The sequence below is a fragment of the Mytilus edulis genome, chromosome 3 (genome assembly GCF_963676685.1).
Source record: "Mytilus edulis chromosome 3, xbMytEdul2.2, whole genome shotgun sequence".
NCBI lineage: Eukaryota > Metazoa > Mollusca > Bivalvia > Mytilida > Mytilidae > Mytilus > Mytilus edulis.
Genome location: NC_092346.1, coordinates 70,245,935 through 70,273,624, shown reverse-complemented (window position 1 = coordinate 70,273,624; position 27,690 = coordinate 70,245,935). Strand labels below are relative to the sequence as shown.

At 33.0% G+C, this 27,690-nt stretch overlaps 1 protein-coding gene across 2 annotated transcripts in view; it reads left to right on the top strand.

The window, feature by feature from the left end:
- LOC139517298 (uncharacterized) overlaps positions 1–27,690 on the top strand; it is a 115,879-nt gene that overhangs the window by 2,616 nt on the left and 85,573 nt on the right. Inside the window, exons 3-5 of one of the 2 annotated variants that reach the window (XM_071308218.1) lie at positions 3,907–4,050; positions 4,892–5,134; positions 6,252–6,448. In XM_071308218.1, coding sequence (XP_071164319.1) covers positions 3,907–4,050; positions 4,892–5,134; positions 6,252–6,280 — 416 coding nt within the window. In that variant the 3' untranslated portion in view covers positions 6,281–6,448. Of the gene's footprint in view, positions 1–3,906; positions 4,051–4,891; positions 5,135–6,251; positions 6,449–27,690 lie in introns of those variants that run through there. The other variant, XM_071308219.1, reaches the window with a different exon arrangement.

Here is a 27,690-nt window from a genome sequence, read left to right as displayed (position 1 = left end):
TTTAAGCGTAGATGATAGTCAGTGCCCGATTTCATGTTCGTCTTTGTATTTGATTAAAAAAGGGAATTTCATTCATAAATGGTTCAATACGACTGTCATACAAGTGAGAGGTTTAGCTAGCTGTTAAAACAGGTTCAATCCACCATTTGCTACACAAGAAAACTCCTGCACTAAGTCAGGTATATGGCAGTTGTTATCCATTCGTTTGATGTGTTTGAGGTTTTGATTTTACAATTTGATTAGGGATTTTTCATTTTGATTTTTCCTAGGAACTCTGTATTTTTGTGATTTTAATTTTTTCAATCTAGGCAATTCGACGTAAGCAATGTGTATGGAGATTCATTGACGTCTCTTTTTATTTCAACAAACAAAAAAATCTTATAAATTTTTATAGCAACATACATGTTTGCACATATGTATGACGGTCATGCATATTTTTTTAGAAATTCATTGTAAAGTATCCATATTCTAACATAAAGATGCATACAAGTATCAACAGTATATTATAAGTTTGTATTTGGCAATTTTTACATTAATTATAGTAAAATTTTAACAATATTAAAATAAAACAAAACTGTACGTTCATCTGAACATGCTGAAGTGAACAAATCGATTAAGATAAAACTTATCATTAAACAAAATCATGACTCCAATTGCCGTGCTACAATTTTTAGGAATTAGTTTTGATGTAAATACATCCCTATTCTCTCAACACCATGCATTGGTCAAAATCTCTTTATCTGAATATTGAATATTTCCCTTATATAACACTTTTATTTCTTAATAGTTCCCTGAAATTAAAATTCATATCCAAAATTTTTGCTTCAACAACATATATCCAATGATATAATATATCTATACTTATGTACTAAGCTTTTCTAATTTGGTTTTAATTTCACAGATTTGCAAATGACACTTTTTCCATCCTAATATTGCAATACACAATACTGCTCCTTATATTAGTAAATGAGAAATTTCACATTTATTATTTCGATAATTCCGCTCTCGGTTTTGTTTCGTATGACAAATGCATTCTCTGAATCATTTCCATGCTGTGTCAGAAGCTTTTATGTTGAAAATTGATATTGGTATTACTTGCAAACAATTGTCGGTATAGTGTCTATGGGTCAATGATAATCCTATATATAATATTACAGTAAACTGCAAAAACGTTTTCGAAAAACAATTATATTTCCAATCTTTACATATTTTAGTCATAACAAATTGTCCCCCACAAAGGCAAAAACTACGAATGGTCGGTAATATGAATTTTACTACACTTAAACGAGAAAATAGAATAATACCATCCGCTGCATGTCAAACAGAGAAAAGACAATTATTAACAACCAGGATGCAGCTTGACATTTTGTTAAAGGAGTTCAAGAAAATACGTGACAAAAAATTAAATATTCAATCTTCCGTCACTGATATAATGCAATAATCCATTGCTTAAACACGATAAGTGGGATTCGCCCTTCCATTAATCTTCAGTTTCTCCACAATCGAATAAAAGTCGGATTATAAATCAATCAAGATAAATTAAAACAAACAGCTTTAACAGTCTCCTTATGCACATTTGAATGGTCGCAACAACCCTTTTTCCCTTTAAGAAAAAAAATAATTTCCATAAGGAAACCATGTAATTATTTTCGCACCTTAACTTAAGATTACATAATTATAGAGAAAATCCTGCCTAAAATGCACATTGTTTTAAAGATTTAGGGAAATTGAAAACGTTTCATATATCAAGTTTCATGTTGAATCATTTATTAACCAGTTGTTCAGCCAGTCAGGAAATAACGAACGTTTGGGACGCACCATTAAAAACAAAAGCTTAAAAATCGGACTCCATACAAAAAAGTTGGCAATTACATGTAAATGGCTTCACCGCTTGTTGATGGTACATTTGTGTAAAATGTCTACCATAAAGAAACAAAGAGGTTTGATTATCGCTCGACTACTTGATTACATAGAGTAAGAGAATGTGCCAATAATAGACAATACTTTATTAATAAACCTCAGACACATAGGTGTACAAGAGTACATCATACAGCTGTATATACAATTATACACATCTTTATACTCAATACATTCACACTAAACAAAATAATGCTACATACATGGTAAAATTTAGCAAAATGTCAAATTTACAAACTACCATAACATTCAACTCAAAAAAAGACAAATATAAATCACAAGTATCGTGTAAGAATTTTTAAAAATATTGCTAAGTTTTTGTTTAAGTTCTAAATGACAAAATGTCAAAAGCTGTTTCAATTTGTACTCCATTGGATTTTCAGTATAATATCGTGGTATATTTTTATTTCTAAGCAGTTTTATTTCCTGTTTTTGACATTTGATTAGATAATGAAATTCATCTCCTATTCCATTTCTACAGAGATGACAAATTCGTGCGTTTTTTTTTTTTAGTATTCCGTTCCATCTTTCCTATTCTAAAGGGAATTTTAAATTTGAACATCTGAATTTTGCTATATAAATCCTGTCACACAGCTTCAACTTTATTAAATAGGTTTCCATTTATAAAATGAATAAAATGCACCTCTTGAAGGCTCTTGAAGAGTTATTCATTTGGGAAAACCAATGTTGGATGAATTTGTCATTCAGTTTTTGTGAAATAATGTTCTTTAACCCCACTTTCCATTTTCGTCAAATATGTATTTAACGTACGTAATCCATTTAAATTTTGTGGGGTTTTGAAAATGTAATTTGAGCATTAATTTATACACAATGGAAGATAACTTTGTTATTCTCCAATAATAAGTTATTCCAAAACAACACCATTTTACGTTTAACAATGGTTTCCAAAGGGAATCTTCCGAGTTCCCCATACACCATATAATTTGGTGTACTGCTTCTTAATTTCAAAATGTTTTTGCAAAATTGAAGGTGTATTTTCTCAATGCTATCTTTACTTTCAAATCCTCATACCTCTGAAGCATATAATAAAACAGGACTAACCAATGAAACACAACAGTGGGTGATGTTTGACTGGGTCAAATAAGAAAAAAGGAAAAAATACGTGTTGAATTTGTTTATTGTTATTGGTTTGTGTTTATAGTTTTAAAGGAGGTGTATGTGGCGGTTTGGTATATTGTATTGATTAATGTTTTGATTCATGATTTCTGTTATCTTTTTATCGTATTTTTATGTTTAACAAGCTGGTTGAAACACGAATCAGAGGTATCAAAAATTAGATTATTGAATATACTGCCACTTTGGATGTATCAATGTCCAAAATATTTGACATAAACGTATGGAAATCATATCAACAAATGGAACATCTGATTGCAAGTAATTTAATTCAACTAAACAAATATCTGGCGAAGAAGACAGCTAGCATGCTCTTTAAGTTAGTATTCTGATAGTATAAAAGATAGAAAGTAACGACAAACTCATTGTATGTTATTGTTTACTGATGCAGTTATATGTCCACACAAAGCCTTCTTCAAATGAGCCAGAATATAATTAAATAGATAAACAGACAATCATACAAATATTGTGTTGATGTAAACATCAATGCTCAATGATATTCTCCGTAGAAACTATTATACATGTTCTGATGTTAAGTGGGTTTAATACGTATAGGTACTATTCCATAAAGTTTATACTAAATAAATTCCCTAAAAACTTATTAAATTACATTTAAGTTTTGAAAAATCTACCATGGTTATCATGCATATTTTTTACATATTTTTTTACTTCAACGACAATTTGAAATTATAATGTGTCGTACTCGAAGGAGAGACGGTATATGGTCAAGTTTGACCTAAGTGTTATTGCTACACTGAATAATTACATATCTAGCTTTGTGTGGCTTCTTTGCCTGGTTTTATTCTGTATATTGATTGTTTACTTAAAATATAATTACATTGTCGAATATTACAGAACTAAAGACAGTTTTTAGTAGTTTTGATCAAGATAATGATGGAGTCATAACTACTAAAGAACTAGGAACAGTATTATTACAACTTGGAATGAACCCATCAGAAGCTGAGTTGCATGATATGATAGATGCAGTGGACTCAGACGGTAAGATGTATGGTCCAGTATTTATACTTGAAACTGTACGATGTGTAATGATTGATATGTAAGTCTAGAAATTAGATGTGGTATGAGTTCCAATGAGACAACTCTCCATCCGAGTCTCAATTTATAAAAATAAACCATTATAGGTCAAAGTACGGTCTTCCACGCGGAGCCTTGGCTCACACCGAACAGCGCATGCTATAAAGGACACCAAAAATGAGTATACGGTAAACCTTGTTGGAGAAGTGGGTAAGAATATGAAGTAGCTTTTAATAACTTAGTACTCGGTACCTTGTGTTTTTTAGTTCTGATGTGAAAGTCCAGCCCTTTTCAACTGATTTCTACTGTTTGTTGTAAAGGTGTGCTGCTTACACATTATGTAAGGTGATGGAACTAACACAAATGTTTTACCAAGCACAGGTGTGTGGGTGTGTCCATAGCCTGGTGTCAATGTTTGTTGTTGGTTGCCGACAGTGTTATTGTTTTCCTTTTGTATTATCATTTTTTTTATTTTAAATTTTCCAAAAAATTATTATTTTACCCCAAAGTCCTTTTTGTCATACTACACAGTATAAAATTCGCTCATTGTTGAAAGCCTTACGGTAGCACTTGTTTTTTGTTCGTTTGCTGATAGTTCTCTCAACGGCAATCATACCACATCTCCTTACTTTTTTGAAAAATATGAGATTCCTAGATTTCCATAGAACATTTATTTTAAATCAACTGAAACTTTAATTGTGGATAAAGGTGAACAACCACAGAATATTCCAACAAATGTATGACAAATATCAAAAATGATTGTGGAGTAGAAGAAATTTCAAAATATTTTGTTTTATTTACAAAGGAAGTGGAAGCATAGATTTTCCAGAATTTTTATGCATGATGTCGAGAAAATTTCATGAGCTTGACAATGAAGATATTATTCGAGAGACCTTTAAATTTTTTGATAAAAATGGAGATGGTGTTATAACGGCTAGAGAATTAAGAATGGTGATGTCAAATCTAGGAGAAAAAATGACAGACGATGAAATATCTGCTATGATTCATGAGGCGGACAATAATGGAGACGGTGTTATTGATTATGAAGGTGAGAATTTAAGTTTTAAAAAAAAAGTATAAAATGAAAACTTGTTTAAGTCTGCTTATACTTTTCACTGATAAAAAAGTAAAATGGATATAAGGTATGACCAGTTTCCCCTGCATTGTTTGACGGAAACATATAACAATGCTATACATATATTATACAAGTAAACATGAAGATGTTTAATAGAAAAAAAAAAGAAATATTAAAGGCTTTTTTAAATGTGAAATAAATTCCGGAAAATTGGTGATACATATTTTGATGATATCTCGATAATTTGATCGACTGATCAATGGCTGCTTAACGCACGGAAGCGAAAATAACATGCTTATTTAGGAAGACAACATGTTAATTAAATATGAAAAAAAAAGTTTTATTACTAGACCCACACGTTTAGTCGGTTTATAATTGAAAACACACGAAAAACAAGAAGTAATACCAGCTTAATTCGACATTATATTCTGAATCAAATGCGAGCAGTCTATGCATTTCCTTCAAGATGCCACTTGCTTGTCAGAGATTTATCAAATACCAACGCAAAACACTATAATGGTTTGACCATGAAAGTATTTTATTTATATTACTTCTATGGTGTGTCCCATTCGGGGATCCAATCCACAACCTCTTGTATTCGATACAATCGCGCTACCGCAACGTCAATCAAAATAATATAAGTTATTTATTTTTTTATGACACATTTCATATTCCCACTCCAAAGGAAAGAACATATTGGTTGGCCTTAATTCGCCAGTCCTTCCGAATTTTCCGTGATTTAATCTACTAGTATACGTCTGAACACACATTCCTATAGGATTTTCTACAAGTCAAAATGTAAAGCAAATATGACATTTTAGAACATTTTTTTTCAGTAATACATATAAAAGCTTCCTGTTATGTGGCACTAAGCTTCATCTGGATATATGGCATATAAAAATGAAGATGTGGTATAATTGCTAATGAGACAACTCTTCACAAGAGACAAAACGACATAGAAATTTACAATTTTATGTCACCGTACGGCTTCAACAATGAGAAAAGTTCATACCACATAGTCAAATATTAAATGTTAGTTCTGCAAAACTGTTTTGATTTTGTCTTTTTAATGTGTTATCTTCTTTTTCAGAGTTTTCCAAGGTCATGATGGCACAGTAAATATTTGAAGTCGCTTATGATTTATATTGAGTATTCAAACAACAGTGACTGTTTCCTTTTTATAATGTTAACTTCGATACAACTTTTTTTTAACTTTATATCATGCAATGGGTTTCCATGTAAATTACATTTTCAGACATCCTTTTGTAATTAAAAAAATATTATGTTTCTGATAATGCATTATCATCCCCCTCAAACAGCAACGAACAATAAAGAACAAACAACTACAGGTCACCATTCTGCCTCGTTATAACAGAAGTAAAACATGTTTTCCAAAACTTAAATATCAATCATTATACTGTAGGGGTAAATTCAGTAAAAAATCTCCCATTGACTTTAATGCTAATCTATGTATGGAATTAAATTTATACCTGATTTACCTTTAGAAATTGGAAACTTTCATATAAAATTCATGAAAGTACAAATGTAGCCCTATCTTTTGCACTAATAAAAACATAGGGTCATGCGGCATTTTTGGGCATTCACATGGCCTTGTTTACAAACAATGTAGATTCGCACTGAATTCCTATACTGACCCCCATTACTTTTCAACCCTGTAGTAAAAAAATTTAGTACATTCAGCATTTCTTTTTTTTTTCAACTCTAGTTTTGATCCATCTGCCAAAATGTATTTATTACAAACATTATCTACCAATCAGAAGAGCATATGACTTCAGTGTTATACAGAAAGCTCTCCCCTAAATGGGCGGTACCTGATGACGTATATTTATTTACTGAATTTACCCCTGTACAACTCTGACAGATCCAACATGTAGCAGTAACAAAACAGCGAAGGAAACTTTTTAGCATGACCTTGTGCGATTGAAAATATACAAATTACGATGGATGCAGGACCATTAGCACCATCAACTGGATAGAATAAGACATCACAGAAATTTGGTCTCATATAGAACTCATTCGCAATCATACCACATCTTCTTTTTTTATATCGCTTCTTAAACGATTAAAAGAAAACAAACTGGAGTCAATACAGACAACACCAAAATAACATTATTTTCCAACAACGCTAGCTTGATAACTTGCAATGATAAATTAATTTACCAGACCAAAAAGTTGACATGGATCAAGATGTACGAACAACAAAGCAGTTAAAATATGGATTTGACATAACGCCACTTTGATACTTATATCCAAACATCCAAACGATGGGTGTGACATAACGCCACTTTGATACTCATATCCAAACATCAAAACAATGGGTGTGACATTACACCACTTTGATACTCATATTCAAACATCCAAACAAAAATCTTTTATTTAGCAATATAATTGTCATGCTTCATGAAATGCGATCAACGTTTTGGTGTACGCTTTTCAATATATTACCCAGAATGCATTAGATTCTGAAACGGCGAATTATATTAACATATACAAAAAAGTAAAATCACAAAAATACTGAACTCAGAGGAAAATCAATTCGGAAAGTCCATAATCACATGGCAAATTCAAATAACAAAACGCATCAAAAACGAATGGACAAGAACTGTCATATTCCTGACTTGGTACAGGCATTTTCAAATGTAGAAAATGGTGGAATGAACCTGATTTTATAGCTAGCTAAACCTCTCACTTGTATGACAGTCGCATCAAATTCCATTATATAGTCACCGATGCGTGAACAAAACAAACAGACATAATAGGTAAAAATGTCAAAAATAGGGGTACAGCAGTCAACATTGTGTTATCATCTTAATCACTATAAAAACAACAAATGTAACGAAGAAGCACAAAAAGGCATACATCAAATTAACATCCTCATTTTGATTATATTATACGATTATATTTGTCTATGTAAAATGCACCCATCAAGGAAGGAGGGTATGGGTACTGGTGTAAAATTGCGCGTTTGAAATTTGCACAGGTAGACATGAAATAATTTTGTCGTTCAAAGTATGACGGGATGCACAAATACAGTCACGCAAAATAGATATAACAAACACTGATTTAGCAGTTAAAGTAATAATAATAAATACAATAATAGTGTGGTTCAAAGTATGACGTGATACATAAGTACAGAGTCGCGTAAAATGTATATCCCAAAAAAAGTTGGTTAACAGTAAAAGTAATATTAATGAATAAAATAATTTTGTCATTCAAAGTATGACAAGATACATAGGTACAGAGTCACATCATAAAATAATTTTGTCATTCAAAGTATGACAAGATACATAGGTACAGAGTCACATCATAAAATAATTTTGTCGTTCAAAGTATGATGGGATATATAAGCACAGAGTTACGTCAAAAGGATATCTCTAAAAACAGACAACAGTAAAAGTAATATTAATAAAGACAAATAAAAGAATAATATAACACGTAATTAAGATGATAAACAACGTCAGTACGCAAAATCTATACTTCAAGACCATCGTGTATTATTTGTGAAGTTGATACGGAATATTTATCAACAAGTTCTGGGTACCTTCCGATGAACTTTTTTAGAAAAAGGACGAGACGTTCTTTGACATACCCCTGGTACATCAACTTTCTGCTCAGACATTGGTGACGTTTTACAAAGTCTGAGTAGGAGCTGCAAGCTCTTGAATACCGAATAAGTTGGGAAATGTATATTCCATATGCAGGTGAAGTTGGTATGTTGCTACTAAGGTGGGGGAAATTGATAATTTCAAAATCAAAATCGTCTCGTTTGTCATAGATTTTGGTACTAAGATGACTGTGTATGTCAAATTCGAGGTATAAGTCTAAATATGAGGCGGATGAAGCCGTGTCTGTTGTCTCTTTAATTTCTAGTTCTGGTGGATATATTAATGGAACCCAATCAGAAAAGTTTGGATTGTTAATGGAAAGAACATCATCAATATATCTGAAAGTGAAATTAAATAACCTGGCTTCTTTGATCTTCTTGTTTTTGACAAGTGTCTGAAGGAACTCCGATTCATATGAAAACAAGAAGAGGTCAGCAAGGAGAGGCGCGCAGTTCGTTCCCATAGGAATGCCGACAGTTTGTTGAAAAAGTCTACCTCCAAACTCAACAAATATGTTGTCGATAAGAAACTCCAGCATACTGACCACTTGTTCTTTTGTGTAGCAGGTTTTACCTTTTTGTTTGTCACTATTAACGAAATATGCCTTATGAAATCCCAAAGTAATAAATTTATAGCGTATGCTACCATTTTTATGTTGAAAGGCATTGTGGATTATTTCTTTTAGGCGATTTTTCAATTTCACATGGGGAATGGTGGTATACAGGGTTGAAAAATCAAAAGTTTTGATGGAACTAATTTCAGAAATAGACCGAGATTTAAAATTGTCTAGAAGTTCTTTAGAATTTTTAAGAATCCACATATGGTTAATACCACTACGCGAGTAAACAGTTTCACAGTATTTCTGAAGACCCTCTTTCACTGCGGATAAAATTTTAGTCAATCTAATGGACAATTCTTTAGTGGAACATGAAGATGAGCCAGCAATATACCGTTGTTTGTACGGAATTTTATGAAGCTTTGGTATCCAATACAAACAAGGTAAGTCCTCCGATTTGGTGTTCAATGTAATGTTTATGGAAGCCATGAAGGACTTATGATTTGCTAAAATCTCATCCTTGTCAAATGATATGTCTTTGTATGTGGGATTACCTGAGTGCTCCTTTATACCCAATTCTTTTACAAGACATTCGTAGTAATACGATTTACATACAAAGACAATATTATTTGAAGCTTTGTCCGCAGGAACAACAACATACGTATCATGAAGAGATGATAGACATTTCATGGCCTCTTTGTCTCTGAAAATGGACTTTGGTCGATCGTTAGTTTTAACCCATTCTGACAAAGTGTCCAGTTCAACTTCTTCTCGTTTAGCCCATGCTCTGGCGTAGTCCTCAATGGAATCCATAATTATTTTGAAGTTATGGTTCCAATTGATGTGTTGGGGTTCTCTAAACTTAGGACCATGAGAAATCACCTTTCGGAGATTTTCATGTTGAATTATGTTTAGATCTCCAGTTATAACATGACCAGAGGGGCTGTAATTATAAGGCGAGTGGGAACAGTCACATGTCGGAGGGCTTTTTAAGTATTGTTCTAAGTCAAGGTCCTGCAATGCTTGTTTATAGTTAAATATTTTAGGTGCAATGGTTTTGGTGTAACTGTAGGATACAATAGGAACAGATTGATTTTGAAAATAAATAGGAATTTTATATGTTACCTCCTTGTGATGTAGAACGTTGCCGAGATTGATTGCATCAATTCCTCTATTGGCAAAATCAACAGGAAGGAATTTCCTCTTTTCCTCATGTAAAAGTTCCGATCTTACTGGTTTGAAAAGTCGGAAAAGAGCTACATCATAAATAATACTGACTAGTCTGTATATTGCAGAAAATGTATTGGTGCCTCCTTTGTCAAGTGCATAATCTCTCAAACGTTTTAGAAAATTAACTGGCAGTGAAAAAAGAATAGTTCTTATGTAATGCAACCCTAGTGGATGATGAAGATGTGAAAGAAGGTCATCAAAGCTCCCAGAGAGTGATCTAGATTTGGAAGACTTTTTAACATTAGGCCGATGGTAATGTTTTTGCCCATGACTACGTTGTTGTCGTAAGGTAGTATTAAATAAACTCATTACATTAATATAACTGCAGGCAGGACTTGACAAATTTCCTACTCCTTTAATATTGTCATTGCAACCATATGGCATTGCAGTCCCTAACTCCCTTATCCAGAAATTTTCTCTATCTTTGCTGAAAGGAGTACTTAGTACAGGGCTATTTGTGTGGTGATAAATTTTCTCAATGATGCGTACTTTCATAGATAAAGAAGGATCATGGTCCGGTTGATTAAAATAGTTATAAAGAACTCTAAATTGAGGATCTTTATTATCAGACCGGTGTTGATTCATTCTTTTACGCAAAGTTTGACGAGTTTCACCAACATAAAGTAGTATACAAGGGGGTTGATGATGAATGGCTGCTTAACGTCAAGCAGAAAATTACTTGCATATTGAGGACGATTCCTTGTTAATTAATAATATGAATATTAAACCTTCTTTCAACTAAGCTGAGCCAGATTTTAAGCGTAACTATACTAGTTCACAATGTCATAGTCCTCACAAAGATATCATCACCATGCCTTGAAACATTATTCTGACACCGGGCTAAACAGTCTATTATCTTATTCCTAAATTCCCCACGTTCAAAAGTCATAAATCGATTAACCTTTTTTTGGTCTTCAAACCTCTTCAACATTTATTTGGCTTTTCAACTTTCTTTTTATGCGATTGTCCCTGATGAGCTTTTGTAGACGTCACGCCAGTCAGGCTCACAGTCAGGCTTACAAGTATTCTCAGTCGGGTATCTTTAATGATGTTGTTCTTTCACACAATCTAACCAGAACTTATACAAATATCAAACGTTCTACAAGCTCGACATATCCTTTAATATAAACCTTAACTCTGTACTTACTTTGAGTCGCATCCCCTCTCGAATCTCTCGCCTCGGTGAATATGATGAAAGTCAAAAAGTCTTAGCGGATTCATCAAATACCCATCACACTTTCCTATACCCTCTCTCGGAACATGTATATCGGCATCTGTTTTTAAAAATAGTATTAAGCATTGATATCTGCCTATACCACTATATAATTATATGGACCTACACTGAATTAAGCATCTTGCAATGTTATCAAAAAAAATGTCAAATGAATCTTGATTATTATAACATAATGGAGCTTTCCAAACTACTGACCATTTTGCGTACTCCGAGAAAATGTATTGAAGTGTTTATATTTATGCTGTGATGATGTAGTGTACTTTTAATTTATTTTTTTTCAACATATTTAGTTTCTTTGCTCACCCGCCTTTTTGTCCAATATATACTAAATTTTACCGTTTTTGTATAATTATTGCGATATGTGATTGTTTGACTCCGTATACATAGATAATAATACATGGCAAAATCCGTATCATATGTCGTATCATCCCGAGACACCAATATCAGCCCAAGGGCCTTTAGACCGAGGGATGATATTGGTCGAGGATGATACGTCATGTGATACGGATTTTGCCATGTTTTATACGCTTTATCATATATTTCAACAGAAGAGTATTATATTATATGAACTGTTTTCTGATCCATAGCACTGGGTTACCTTGAGTTCTAGTTTTGTCTTGTTTCAAAGGCCTTAAAAGAACTACTCAATTACTTATCCGAAGCACCTGGGTTACCTTAGAATTTGCGTGCTGTTGTTTTAAAAATATTATATATAGGGATGACTGTGATAAAGGGTAGGGGTTTGATAAAGGGTATACGATAAAGGGTGCGCATCAAAGTTGCGCGATATGGATTCAACAGCAGGCTATTTGTCAAATATGCAAACTACTGTATTTATTACTAAACATATGATAAATTGTAATAAAAGAAATTTATTATATATAGTATGAAATTCAAAACAGTGTAGCTGTGGTCATTGATTGACCCATCAAAATCATCCATTGACTGGGACAATTTACGTGAACGTTTGTCTGTAACAACAACTGTTCATGACGTACCTACGATAGACATTTAAACTGTGGGGTCAACAAAGGTTTCTTAACGCCTTTAATTATAAAATAATTCGAAAAATGAATCAGGAATAACCTTTGTGTTTTGATTTATATAATTGATATAAATCAAAATATCGTGTTATTTCTGATTAATTTTTCGAATTACTTTATTTAGGTGTTGAGAACCTTTGGTGACCCCATAGTTTAAGTGTCTTTAAAAAGTACATAGTGAGCATTGGTCGTTACATACAAACGTTCACCTAAATTGTCCCAGTCAATGAATGATTTTAATGTGTCAATCAATGGCCACAGCTACACTGTTTTGAATTTCATACTAAGTGGCTATATGCAACAAAGGTATAATAAGTGAAAACAGTCGAGGTAATTTCAGCATATAATTTTTATATGAGAGGATGGTTCGTCTTTTCCAGCCGGAGCCTTGCTGTGTTGGAGGGTGCTGGAAAAGTGAAAATGTTATAGTTATTAAATTAATCAAACAAGCATTTTATAGAGAATAATACATGGCAAAACGGTATCATATGCCGTATCATCCCGAGATACCAATATCAGCCAGAGGGCCTATAGGCCCGAGGGATGATATTGGTCGAGGGTGATACGACATGTGATATGGATTTTGCCATGTTTTATACGCTTTATCATATATTTCAACAGGCGAGTATATATGGCCTGCTTTCTGATCCCTAGCACCTGGGATACCTTCAGTTCTACTTTTGTCTTGTTTTAAAAGCTTTTAAAGAACTGCCCTCATCCGAAGAACCTGGGTTACCTTACAATTTGTGTGCTGTTGTTTTAAAGATATTTTGTTTATTTTATTTTTTTTGGTGCTTTGTATGGAAGTTCATTAAGATGGCTCGTGGGTACACAAATTTCAGTAAAAAATTAAACCTTTATTTTTTCATTACAAATTTTATTTATTACACTATTAGTTATTACTTTATGATATGGTACAAAAATCAACCCAAGAAAACGATTCGGTTTGGCCCCAGATGACTTTTTTATATCATTGAAAAAGCTCCAAATTATCTCCCTTTGGTGCAAAAATGCACATGTATAATGTACATACGTAAATGTACATAAACTAAATAATTGTTAAGGATGTTCGCTGCTCAGTTTCAAAATAGATAACTTTTCATAAAACTAGTATGCATTGATAGGGAATAAATTGAGGAATAAAAAAAGCAAAAAAAATATAGGGGTCAATGTGCTTGTTTTTGAGAATTTAGGCATTGTAATTTTGGCGGGAAAATGTTCTCTCTTGACTTTTCATAGCTTTATTATTGACCAGTTAAAGTTCTCAAATACTATTTAAAAAAATAATTAAAATTTTATAAGACTTTTAAAAATTACTTATAATTATACCAGAGGATTCCGTCATTAAATAAATTGAGTCACGCCCGATTGACCATTCATTTAGGACACATTTTGAGAAAAAACATTTCTGAAAAAGCTTGCATAAATTAAAACGGAGTTTACTTAAAAATTGGGAAAAAAATCAGTTGGTGTGTGATAATACCCCAGTCCCACTAGGCCACGATCGCACTACGATCTGTGAAAAAAATGCAAATGTTGATGATCGTAGTGCGATCGTGTAGATCGCAGTAAGGTCGTATCACGGTCGTGGTGAGGTCTTCAAGATCGTGAAGAGCGTGGCCAACTTTGAACATGTTCAAAACAATCGTGGTGCGGTCGTGGCGAAATCAGGTCGTAGTAGAAGCGTAGTGAGAGCGCACTAAGATCGTAGTAAGATCGTAAAGGTCGCTGTACAATCGTAGCGAGAGCGTAGCGAAAGCGTGATTCTATTCGGAGAGACTGCAATACGATCGCACAGCGACGTTATCACGACCTCACTACGACCATCACGTTCTCACTGCGACCCAACTACGCTTCGACTACGACTATACCACGCTGTTCACGACCATAGTACGATTCTAGCACGCCCTTGCCGTCCTCATCACGCTCTTCTTACGACCTGACTACGTCCACACTACGACCATCATTCTCATTGTCATTTTCACATAAAATATATAAAAAAGCTCCCTAGATTTTGTTTGTTTGAATGTAATTATCCATTTGCTCTAACGGCTCAACCATGCTTCTCGTTTTTATATAGATTAGACCGTTGGTTTTCCAGTTTAAATGGTTTAACACTAGTAATATTTTGGGTCCTTTATGATGTGCTGATTGGCACTCATACCACATCTTCCGATATATATTGATACATCCATGTCATCTCTACTATCGTTCACTAAAATATCGTCATTCAGCTTTATGGACCAGCAATAGGTTGTAATTTAGGTTGGATTGGTCGGTCCGACATCTCTGCTTGATCAGGATTCGTTACTTTGCTCCCTCTGCCTCTACATCAACTCCTACCACCATGCCCACGGTTCTGGTAGATTTTGGTGGCATGACTGTATTGTTTCCGAGAAATCTACGATTTAATCAGAAATAGAAGGAATTGAACTGTATTGATATGGAACACGATGTTGACGTTATTGCTGAGAACGTAGTAAGATCGCGCTATGAACGTAGTATAATCGTGGTAAGAACGTGTTATAATCACAGTAAGATCGTATTGCAATCGGATAACTCGTGGTATGGTCGTAGTGAGAACGTGAAGAGCGTAGAAAGATCTTGATAAGCGTAGTGAGGTCGCAGAATAAGCGCGGTGAGAACGTGGTATAATCGTAGCGGGATCTTTGTAGAAGCGTAGAGAAGACGTAGTAGCATCGTGAAAGCAACGAAAATTTACATTTTCATGCCGCTCATACCGCGACCTCACCACGATCTAAATTTATTTTAGATCGCGGTGAGCGTGGTGCGATCGTGGTCTAGTGGGACTGGGGCTTAAAGGGTGCGATAAAGGGTAGGGGTGTGATAAAGGGTATGATAAAGGTAACGCATCAAAAATGCGCGATATGGATTAAACATCAGGCTGTTTCATTCAAAACTACTGTATTTACTACTTTTAATGTATGATAAATACTAATACTACACAACGACACTAAACATAATATACATATGGATAGCATATTTATAGAAATAAAGGCGCTTCTGAGGAGTCAGGTATCGCGTCCATGGTCATGAATTTGACCTTTCTTGTTTGTTAAAATATAATGATTTATATTTACTCTACTATCGACTTGGCATAAAAGCCATTAAAAAAGAAACAAGAATGTCTTATTGCATTCTTAAAGACTTACGTCTTATCTATTTCCCTCCTCCTCCTCCGTCACCACCGCCTCCTCCTCCTCCACTACCGCCACCCCCACCACCTCCACCACCGCCACCGCCTCCTCCGCCTCCACTTCATTTGACAATAGTGTGAGCTTCAGAATGTTCTATGAGGGTTGCAACCATTAAGGTTATTACAAATATAACACACAGATACGGCCTCATTTTAGCTGCAATGGAGAAAAAAATTAACACACGGACAGCATATTGTTTTATGTTTTTGAAGGATTGTTATAATCTTCATTTCAGAATTTAACTGTAGGGGATCAGTTGATTTAGATGTTGATCTTTTTTTTTTTATGAAAGACGAATATTTGTGAAAGCTGCCCAAAGATTATAGAACTATTAATCAACACTTTTTTGTACAACTAATGATGCTTTAAAAATTCTAGAAATCACTCGAAACGATGTAGATAATTGATATAAAAACATGTATAACAATAACTAATACTTATGATCATGATAAGTGCCATAATTATATATTTTAATAGATATTAATTTTAGGTCGACATCTTCATATTTCATATGCCAATTTTAACTATTATATGACATTATATAAATAATACATGACTGAGAGTGTGATAGAGCAGATTGTCACCTCTCACGTGGAATCATACTCAGTCAGCTTTCATCTTACCAGACAGTTTATGTTGACATTGACATTGAATAATAGATAGAGTGTCAGTGAAAACCTAAATTTAGATGACAATTACTTCAAGCATATTCAGGACGATAATAATATTTGCATAACTGTCGCATGAATAAATCATGCCTTAACTGTTTGGTTTTTATTCTATCGAAAGTTTTGAAACCAATTTTCAAAATATAAATACAACGAGATACTTTTTACTCACTTGTTATTATCTCAGATGGTGCCATTAAAACAAAATGCATATATGGATTGGCGATATCTGGCCACAGCTTTTATTCATAATATAGATTCATATAATATATATATATGTAGATAGATAGATGTATATGTAGATAGATAAATGATTGGTTACCCGAAGATAATATGGCAACCTTGTAGATAGATAGATAGATAGATATATTAAAATGTAAAGGTGCACCGTGGGATACACGGGTGCTTCAAATTTAGAAAACACCGTGGGATACACAAGTGTAGTCTGTATTATCCAAAAACCTAAAATGTCATAGTTAAAATTAAGATTCTATGCAGCGAATTCTGCCATTTACGGGAATCTATTTATGATGCTTAAAGTTCAAATAAAGTCTTTAGTCTGAACAGCAAACGAGTCAAGATCATCCTTGTCTAAACTGGATTACCACTGCCACGGACAGAAACCTGAAAAATAAATGCAAAAGAGCAGTATCTCACACAAAAAGGAGTGGGAGGGCGGGTTACAAATTTTCCGCTAACAATTAAAAATATACAGCTTGCTTCCTTGGAATTTCTGTAAAAGACTTAATTACGTCACAGAATATTACGTCACTCATATTGGTAAAGCTAAAAAAGGAAACACTATCTGACAGAGGCCCCAGCGATAACTGAATTTAAGTCTATTAACTTAAATTCCATTAGTGTCAGTCCTGGTTTAGTCTTCTGATTTCTTTCATTTTTATAAGACCTATTTGGTCAAAGGTCAAAAGAACGTGTGGAAGTTTATAAATATTTTCAAAATATTCCCCATCTTCTCTTTTTTTGTGACATTTCCTTGTAAAGGTAACAAATAAAATATGCTTGTACAAGCAGGTGCTGCTTAGTAATCAGTAAAACAATGTTTGTTAGGTAAATGACATCGTCTTAGTTCATATGAACTTGTTTTGCTGGGGAATTTGTTTCGATTACACCGTTGCTGGTACAACAGTTTACAGACAAAACAAAAACATAATAAATAGATAACAGAACGGATGGTGAGATTAAAACACAAAGCAAATGATAATGAAATCAGAAAGTTAAAATGTCGGACATTAGGTAAGATAAACCAAGCGATTACTCTTGACACTCTGGTCTTGTCGTTGTACTTGTGACTTGTAGAACTGAATTTGTTATACTTTGTATAAAAAATCTCAAAAAGCTCTAAATTATAAATTATCTAGAAAAAAGTATAAATTTTGAAATCTCCTCTGATATTTTGACAAAACTATTGCATATTTTGTAGATTTTGATTTTTAAACACAAAATTCCTACAGAAATTGGTAGATGGCAAAATATTCAGAGAGAAATAGTTGTACTTTATTTTATACCGCTGATATTGGCGACGAGTTTCATTATGTTCTAGAAGGTTCGGCAGTAGAAGAAAATAAACAAACGATACTAAGACATCATTTTATAAACAGACCAAATATCTTTAGATTTCAAGATCTTATGAATATCAACAACCCGTCTGAACTTAACAAAATGTGCTAATTTATAGGAATGATTATAAAATGCCTAGAATCCCCTCAATGACCACTTTATGTCTCTACTTTGCATTTGTATTTAAATTTAATACTATGTATGTTAATTTAATTGCATATGTAACTATACCATTATACTTTGGCTTACGAGAATAACGATATTTGTAATACGTGGAAGTTATATTAAAGAGGGTCTAAAGATACCAGAGGGACAGTCAAACTCATCGATCGACAACACCATGGCACACTATAGAACACTAAAGACTAAAGACTAAGCAACACGAACCCCACCAAAACGGGTAGCGATCTCAGGTGCTCCGGAAGGGTAAGCAGATCCTACTCCACATGTGGCACTCGTCGTGTTGCTCATGATATTACAAACCCAGTAAACAGTCTAATTCGGAATCTCCCACTCGTGAAAAGGGAAGAAGATTGTTGTTACGACATAAGGAGCATATCCGATATCATCTGTTAAACGGTTTTTTCCATAACGGTCAACCAACTCGTAATGGCGTCCGAAAAATTTACGAAGGAATGAATCAACTTCACCATTTGGAACTATTGGTTTAATAGTATAAACTTGGAAAGTTCATTTTATTTGATAAGGAATCTAAAAGAATAAAAAAAAAACATTTAACAAACAATACTAGTCTGTAACTCAAGTACTCGAAACGTATATTTCCTGGTGTGAACGTTAATATGCAAAAGCGTTTACTTACGAACAGAATTGCACTGTTTTTTTGCACAGAAAAACATGAATAAAAAAGGATTAAACAATTATCATAAGACATTGACTTTAAAAACATGTTCACAATTTACCTTTTTGAAACTAAAATATATATAAATTAAAAACCAATTGTTCAGAGAACAATTGAAGGTCTTTCCACTAGAAAAGGTCTATTTTGATATTGAAATATGAAAAATCAGTTTAAAATGTTAGTTCCTATGGCTTTATGATGTATTTATATGAATTTAAAGCAAAGGTCAAAATCTAGAACGTCCTTTTAACCTATGACCTTGACCTAAATTTCAAGGTCACAAACCAAGGACTTTAAATCATAAGACCCTAGGTCTTTAATATGTTTGGTTAATGAGTAATACCACTTTACGCGTAATTCTAAATGTAAGATGGACAAAAAACTCCAATTTATTGTATGCACACCCTTTCAACCAAAATATACAAGTAAGGACATGTCGCAACTAACAATTTAGGAAAAAATATTTGTCGATATGTCATACAGTATTTGAAAATAAGTGAAAATAAGCCAAAATGAAATTTTAGAATATGACCTTGACCTTTGACCTTGACCTTGTCGTAATCTTTTACGGTTGCGAAGGAGTAGTGGCCACAAGAAAAACAGTGTTCGGGGAGATAACTCATACAACGTAAAGTATTTTGTTACGCGGTTGTAAATTTTTGAAGCGTATAAACTATACGATATCATATTCCAAACATCTAAGCGACAAGTTATTAAACAACAATACTACGCAAGAAAAAAAAATTAGGCGGAAGAAAAAAAAAATAATAATAATAATAATCAGAACAAAACCTATAGGTCTTTCCACGGAAAGGTGGAAAGACCTAATAATAATCAGAACAAAACCTATAGGTCTTTCCACGGAAAGGTGGAAAGACCTAATAATAATAATAATCAGAACAAAATCAATAGGTCTTTCAACGGAAAGGTGGAAAGACCTAATAATAATCAGAACAAAAGCAATAGGTCTTTCCACGGAAAGGTGGAAAGACCTAATAATCAGAAGAAATCCAATAGGTCTTTCCACGGAAAGGTGGAAAGACCTAATAACTTTGTTGTTAAAAGGAAAAGATGTTAGGTTATTGTCCTTGAATTTAGTCCCCATCAAGGCAAATTTTACAAAGACAAAATAATCGTCACTAAAATTCAAAGTAACACAGATTCATGTGTACACGTTGAAGTTATAATAGCTAATTTCCAAAAGTTAGTTCGAATTATAAATGCCGTAAAATAGCTTAAAACTCAATTTTACTATAGTGGAGATCACTTCTAACCTCTCATTAGAACTGTCAGAATAATCTGTCAAAGAACTGTTCTAAACTGTCCTAGAACAGTTCTACCCTAGAACTGTTCTAAGTAGAACTGTCAGAATCAGTTCTAGGTGGAACTCACCAAATCGGTTTTAGGTAGAACTGTCTAAAACTGTTCTAGCCCTGGAACTGACCATAAACCTGTCAGGATTGTAGAACAGTTCTAAATGACGTAACTGCAGTGCTGTTATACGAATTTTCTAATATCTATAATAATAAAATTACGAGGTCCAATTTATCAGCCGGCATCAGGTAAAAACGACATATCAAAGAATTCAACTTTATATATAGCTAATATAGGACAATTGTGAAGATTAAAAATTACACCACTCCAGACCCTTTTGTTTTCCACATAATACTCTAGTTCAGGGAAGCAATGCGCATGTGCAAGATCGATCGTGATTTTGCGTTATCGACTAATTAGATACGAGATTTGATAAACTGGGGGCATTATCAGTTTATTGATTTACCAGATCGGCATCGTTATTACTGTAGTCATATGCATAATTTATTTTCACATGCTATGGCAAACATATGACAAATAAAACGCAGCAGAGAACAGAAGTTACAGAGTATACAATAATATTATGACATTATATGTGATCTAATTTTCCAAGCGGCTGCATTTGAATAAATGCATAGTTTTACTGTCAGAGATTTAGAATAAATTATCTAACTTGTGCCGATTTGTAAAAGAATAGTAGAATAAATATAAAATTCTATGCGCACAGATCTATACGTTGGACATGATAAAACAAAATGATATTCGTCTTCCAAAACATTCATATTGCAACATATACAAATTCTATTTTCTCTTTGAGTATTCAGATAACGACCAACTTCAACATTTAATCTATTAAAGTGTGCCGCTACGCAATTTTGTTAATATAGATACATTACAATGAAAATCTAAGTATCTTTCAAAACCAAATACTACTTTATATCGTTTATAAATACTTCTAAAGCTGAAGATTCCACTGACATATTAAAACATACTATTTTGACCGTTATGTTAATTAATCTTAATTACAAAAGGAACGGTTAGATATATGTCACCTGACTTTGAATGTTACCTTCACGCAAAAATGGACAGATTCATGCTGTGATGTTCAAATAGCAGATCGTCTGTATATTCAAGAAAGTACAGGTGCTATTTCATTACCATATCTGAGGAACTGATCTTAGGTCATAAAAATAAAAGTCAATCAACACCTAGGCCATATGGTATCATAAAGTTTTACCTTAAACTATTAATCTCACCAGGCGACAGCTAGAGACCATTTATATACCCTTAATAATCGTAATCATGTTCTGACAGTTAGGTACCATTAAAATATATGTTCAAAATGCTAGCCCTGATTGCATGCGTGTATTTACATCAATGTTTTGTGCTTAATTCAAATGCATCGGATATTCACAATTTTTGAAAGGAGGGGGAGATGGGTCGTTCAGCATTTTATTTTGATATATTGTGAAGCATGCATAATATTGTATACAGAACATCTAGTTAATTCCAATATATATGTCAGAGTAAAGACATTTATATATCTTATAAGTGGGTGCGGCTTTTTTGCTAAGATTTTAATTCCATATGACGATCTGAAGCTGTTTGATTTTATGGGAACTTTATATTTTTATTATGGTTTGAACAAGGAACGTATATACTGTACCAAGGTTTAACGGTCAGATTATTTATACAATATTGAAAACATAACATTTATGAAGCCATGATGTTTATTTTTTATTGAATACATCGCATAATATCATTCATTACGACTATGTGTTATGACCAGCAACAACTTTTCAAAAAGCTCCGTCTTACATGACAATCATATGGTTTAGATTGTTTATCTATATTCTCCCGAAAAAAGGCTAAAGAGAATAAATTATGTAGTGTCACCATTGTATGCTATGCTGTTTTGGCAATTAATGCCATTACGCCAGCATGTTTTTGGAAATTATTCTCAATCAACAAAAAATTATATTTCTGCACATAAACTTCTTCAAAGATCTTCAAAGTTCTTAACATCTTCCAGGGACTTGAAGGACCTCGTTCCTTCTTTATCAAACATTTCGTTTTGGCTTTTTGCAAGCAGTAATTTCAATTTCTTTTCCAATTTTCTCCCGTAATTTTTAAACACTATGTCCCGAAATTTTTCAAAATATTACTTATTTTACTTTATTACACATAAACATAAACAAACAAAAAACAGATGACACTCAACGACTTCACAGGTAAACGGGAAAGCGGCAGGCGTCCTAATAAACGCCTATTAAACACCGAATATTGATGTGTACCATATATGACTTTGCCCCCAGTTCAACCAAATCTCGTATATTCTCGCATGAGTTTTAATTAAACGCATGACTCACTCAGAATTCTAGGTCGCGAACAAGCTTTCCCTGAACTACTGTAATTATTAACAAGTTCCGGGTCGAATCCGGTACCGATACCAAAAGTATATTCACCTGTTACCCATTACCTTATCTGTACGTTTCGCATCTAACAGGCGCACCACCAAATGGTGTATTTGATTTTACTATATACACGGGTCATAATCACAAAGTCGGCACAACTAAATTCAATCATTGTCAAATTGTTCCCTATTGTAGTTTTTTAATTAGTAAAAGATAACAATACGAATACTAAAAATTTGGAATTAGGTGTATAGGTACAGTTTTCAATTTGTTAGCGGGCATGACGCAAAATAGCGAATCAAAGATTTGAACTTTATTGAACAATGCTGTTGATTAAAAAATACTCAATTCCAGGACCTGAATACTACCAATAATTGAAAAGTTCCAGGTCGACGGGTTCAAACAGAAAGATTTGAAAGCAGAGAAAACTGTGTATCTTATAATCGGCACGACTTTATCAGATGACAATACCAATACTAAAATAAGGCTTACGCATAGTTATATACTTTAATTCAGTAACGGACCCGCGATATCACGGGTGTGTTCTAGTATATTATATTCTTTTGACTTATTTATATTTAAGACAAAGAGTTCTTAAAACTGTTCTATGGATACAACTGATTAAATCGATTCTAGCCGTAGAACTGACCATCAGGTCTAATTGCAGAACTGTTCTAATCGTAGAAGTGACCAAATTTTTGGTCAGTTCTAGGTAGAACTGTACTAAAGTGTTCTAGGGTAGAACTGTCTAAATCAGTTCTAGGTAGGTAGAACTGACCAAATCGGTTCTAGGTTAGATCTATTCTAGCAAGAACTGTGTAAAAGGTGCCAGGGTGACAGTTCTACATACTGTCCTAGAACAGTTCTCCTGATAGATTCTGACAGATTTGATGAGAGGTTAGAAGTGATCTCCACTGTACTTTTGTCTATTGCATTTTCTTATGTAGAAAATGGTGGATTGAACCTAGTTTTATAGCTAGCTAAACATCTCACTTGTATGACAGTCGCATGACGAGAGTACATGTATGTTTGAGCAGGATAGAAAAAAACCGCCTATGGATCTTTCGAATAGTTGTTGCACGGATTATTTCGCTACATCAGACATGAATTCCTATTCAAACTAAACAATAAACGACAGAGAGATGTTGTATGATAGTCAATGAGATAACAATTAACCAAATTCGAGCCCTAACGAAAAGATGTTTTTGTTTTTCTTTTAATGAACAATACTGTTATAAATTACGTTTTATGCCAAGAAAATTTTAACGTTTAGATGTGAGTATATGAATTATATTTGAAACAAATTCCTATAAACTTTCATGCAAAATATTTTATTCTATGAATGGAAATTTGTGGTAATTATGTACATTCCAATTTAGAGGACCCTGAATTACTGTAATATATTTCTTGTCAACATCCATTAACAGACATGATACCATGTATATACCAGGTGTCCACTTATATGCTTTTATGAATTGAATGAATGAATGAATCGTTATTGCAGAAGCATAGACATGCTATGGCAAAATTAACAACATATATTACATAATTTAATCAAAGTACTGAAGTACTGAACATCAGAGGACCTCAAGTTATGTTGAATTATTGATAATTATACCTGCCGGACAGATATGTTCACCTTACAATATAGTACAAATAATATAATTTGCTATATATATACATCATAGCGGATGTGGTCGAGTGGTCTAGAGCGCTGGACATGAGGCTAAGCGATTGGTGCTGTAGTGTATCAAAGGTGTGAGTTCGAATCCCGCTGAGGGACGGACAAAAATTTGTCAGTATAAAATCTAACTCTAACACTGTTTGGTGTAATTTTCAGACTTATATATATATATATATATATATATATATATATATATCATATCTGAGATACTGACTTGAACTAAGAAACTTAACTTTGTGAATTATCAATGATTATGTGGTCAAATGAGAACTCTTAGATTGGCATTATGACCATATAGCTGCACACATACAAAAATAGTTAGCATAAAACTTATAATAGAAAATAAACATAGCAAACAATTCTTCGAGTAGCTACATGTATATACTATAGTCACTCACTGAACTATGATAAAGAGGTTCAAGACAATTAAAACAGATAAATTTTAATATTGGAGCTAAAGATACCAGATGAACAGCAAACTCATAAATCGAAAATAAACTTACAATTCCATGACTAAAACTAAAAAAGACATGCAGACAAATAAAAGTACACTCGAAACAACATAGCAAACTTAAGACTGAGCAACACGAACCCCACCAAAACTTGGGGGTGATCTCAGGTGCTCTAGATGGGTAAGCAGATCCTGCTCTACAAATGACATTTATTAACAATGTTTGTTCATGTAGTATCCAGGTCTTCTACTTTCTGAAACATTTAGCTTTTGGATCAATCGCTAATAAAATGGATGTTAACACAGCAATATTACTATCCCTTATTCTAGATTTTTGTTGCAGTCAACAAAAACTTTTTAAATGTTCATAAATAGTTTCACTGAGTTATCTTGGTTTATTTTAACACAGTCAATCATTTATTCATTATATTTAAAAAAAAAAAAAAAAAAAACAATCAGCAGCTATACATGTACATTGTAGGTTCTGTTTACTAATTATTAAATGGTTCATTTTAAATATTACAATGTATTATATGTAGATAGCCTTTCGCTAATGATGGTATTTTTGTTAATTGAATTTCACAACATCTGGATAGTTTTTCAACTGTTAGTCTTTTTTTACTTTGTTCTGGATTTAATACTTTGGATACCACTGGTTTAAACAATGAGAAAATTTTGAACCATACATATAGAATACAACTACCATATGAATGTGTCGGTCCTTAGTAAGAAGCATGAAAAACAGTGCTAGTAATTTTTTGGTGTATATCTTGATTTTCCGTTTGTACATTGATGTGGCCATTAGTTTTCTTGTATATATTGTTTAACATTTGTCATTCCATGGCTATTTCTTACTAATGTATGTATAGTTTTTTTTTCTGATTGTAAAAGTGTTGTATGGTAAGCTTTATTTCTTTTTCATCATTTTGTATAGAGCTGGTGTCTGATTACCAATCATACCTCCCTTTTCGTTTCTTTTTTTATGAATAATGACAACAGTTTGGTGTTAATTTTCATATATGTATGTACTGTACTGGTACATGTAACAAGATAAAACAGTATAGAATGAAATTCAAAACAGTGTGGCTGTGGCCATTGATTGACACATTAAATTCATCCATTGACTGGGACAATTTAGGTGAACGTTTGTATGTAACGACCACTGCTCACTATGTACTTTTTAAAGACACTTAAACTTTGGGGTCACCAAAGGTTCTCAACACCTTAATAAAGTAATTCGAAAAATTAATCAGAAATAACACGATGTTTTGATTTATATCAATTATATAAATCAAAACATAAAGGTTATTCCTGATTAATTTTTCGAATTATTTTATAATTAAAGGCGTTAAGAAACCTTTGGTGACCCCACAGTTTAAATGTCTATCGTAGGTATGTCATGAACAGTGGTCGTTAGAGACAAACGTTCACGTAAATTGTCTCAGTCAATGGATGAATTTTATGTGTCAATCAATGGCCACAGCCACACTGTTTTGAATTTCATTCTATATACATGTATAATCTCATTCCATCATTAATATTGGTCATTGTTGGTATATATTTATCTTTAAGTTTAACAATGTACTGTGAAAGACCTATCTTCTAACAGATACTTAGTATTATGATTATTGTGAAACCAATGATTCAAAGGACAAGTTTCACTTATTGCCCAAAATGGCCTAAAATATAAACTTTAACATAAAGCTCAAAAAAATTCACAATTTGGTTTCGTAAATGGGTCTATTTCAAAAGTCTTAACGCTCAATAAATCAGTTCTTTTCATAAAAGTACATTTTATGTACCAAATTTTGTCAAAATATGATGATTTTGGGCAATTTTCTGACCCGAAATTAAGCCTTTAGGAATAAAGATTTGGCCGCCACCTACCATCCAAAATGTTTTGTGACCAAAAGAATTCAAATCTGATATATATATATAATTCATCAATATAAAAACTTTTTGGATCTTAGATGGCAGCCAAAGTTAATTATGCCAAAAACAATTAAAGTTTCACCATAGTTATCTGTGGTATAATTATTCAATGGTTTTGTTGTGTATGATTTACAAAAAAAAATAAAGATGGCAAGACCTGAAGGAGGCCGCCTGATCTTTTTAAGTGACATATGAACAACAGAGTCAGTGTGGGGCAACTAAGCTAAACTGCCCGCTTTGCACCAGCCAATATAAAGGAATGCCTAGGGTGGGAATCGAACCCACATACACCAACTCTGTTGTCCCTATATTTTTAAATGAACAAAAAATTGTCAAGAACAAATTTAAAAAAATATATAAATGTGTTAAAATTTAATTATCAAATTGTACATGAAAATATAGGTTGATTTTCGGTGATACAGATGTCTACTTAGAATAGCCACGTGCATCAATCAACAAATTTTACCACACACGTGAGGTCACACGTTTTTATGAAGTAGTATATATCATTTAACGTTGTTAAACGTGGCTATTCTAGTTAATGAATTAATCTACAAAGCGAGAGCACTTTCCATTTTCCTCAGCTAAGAGTCGACTAGCCCTTTTTGAAAGGCTAATGCTTGTTCGGTATGTCATTGATATTGAAGATCGTTTAATTAATATACGAATATTTCTAACGACAAAACATTTTCATATTATTAATTTGCATTTAATAAAATCAA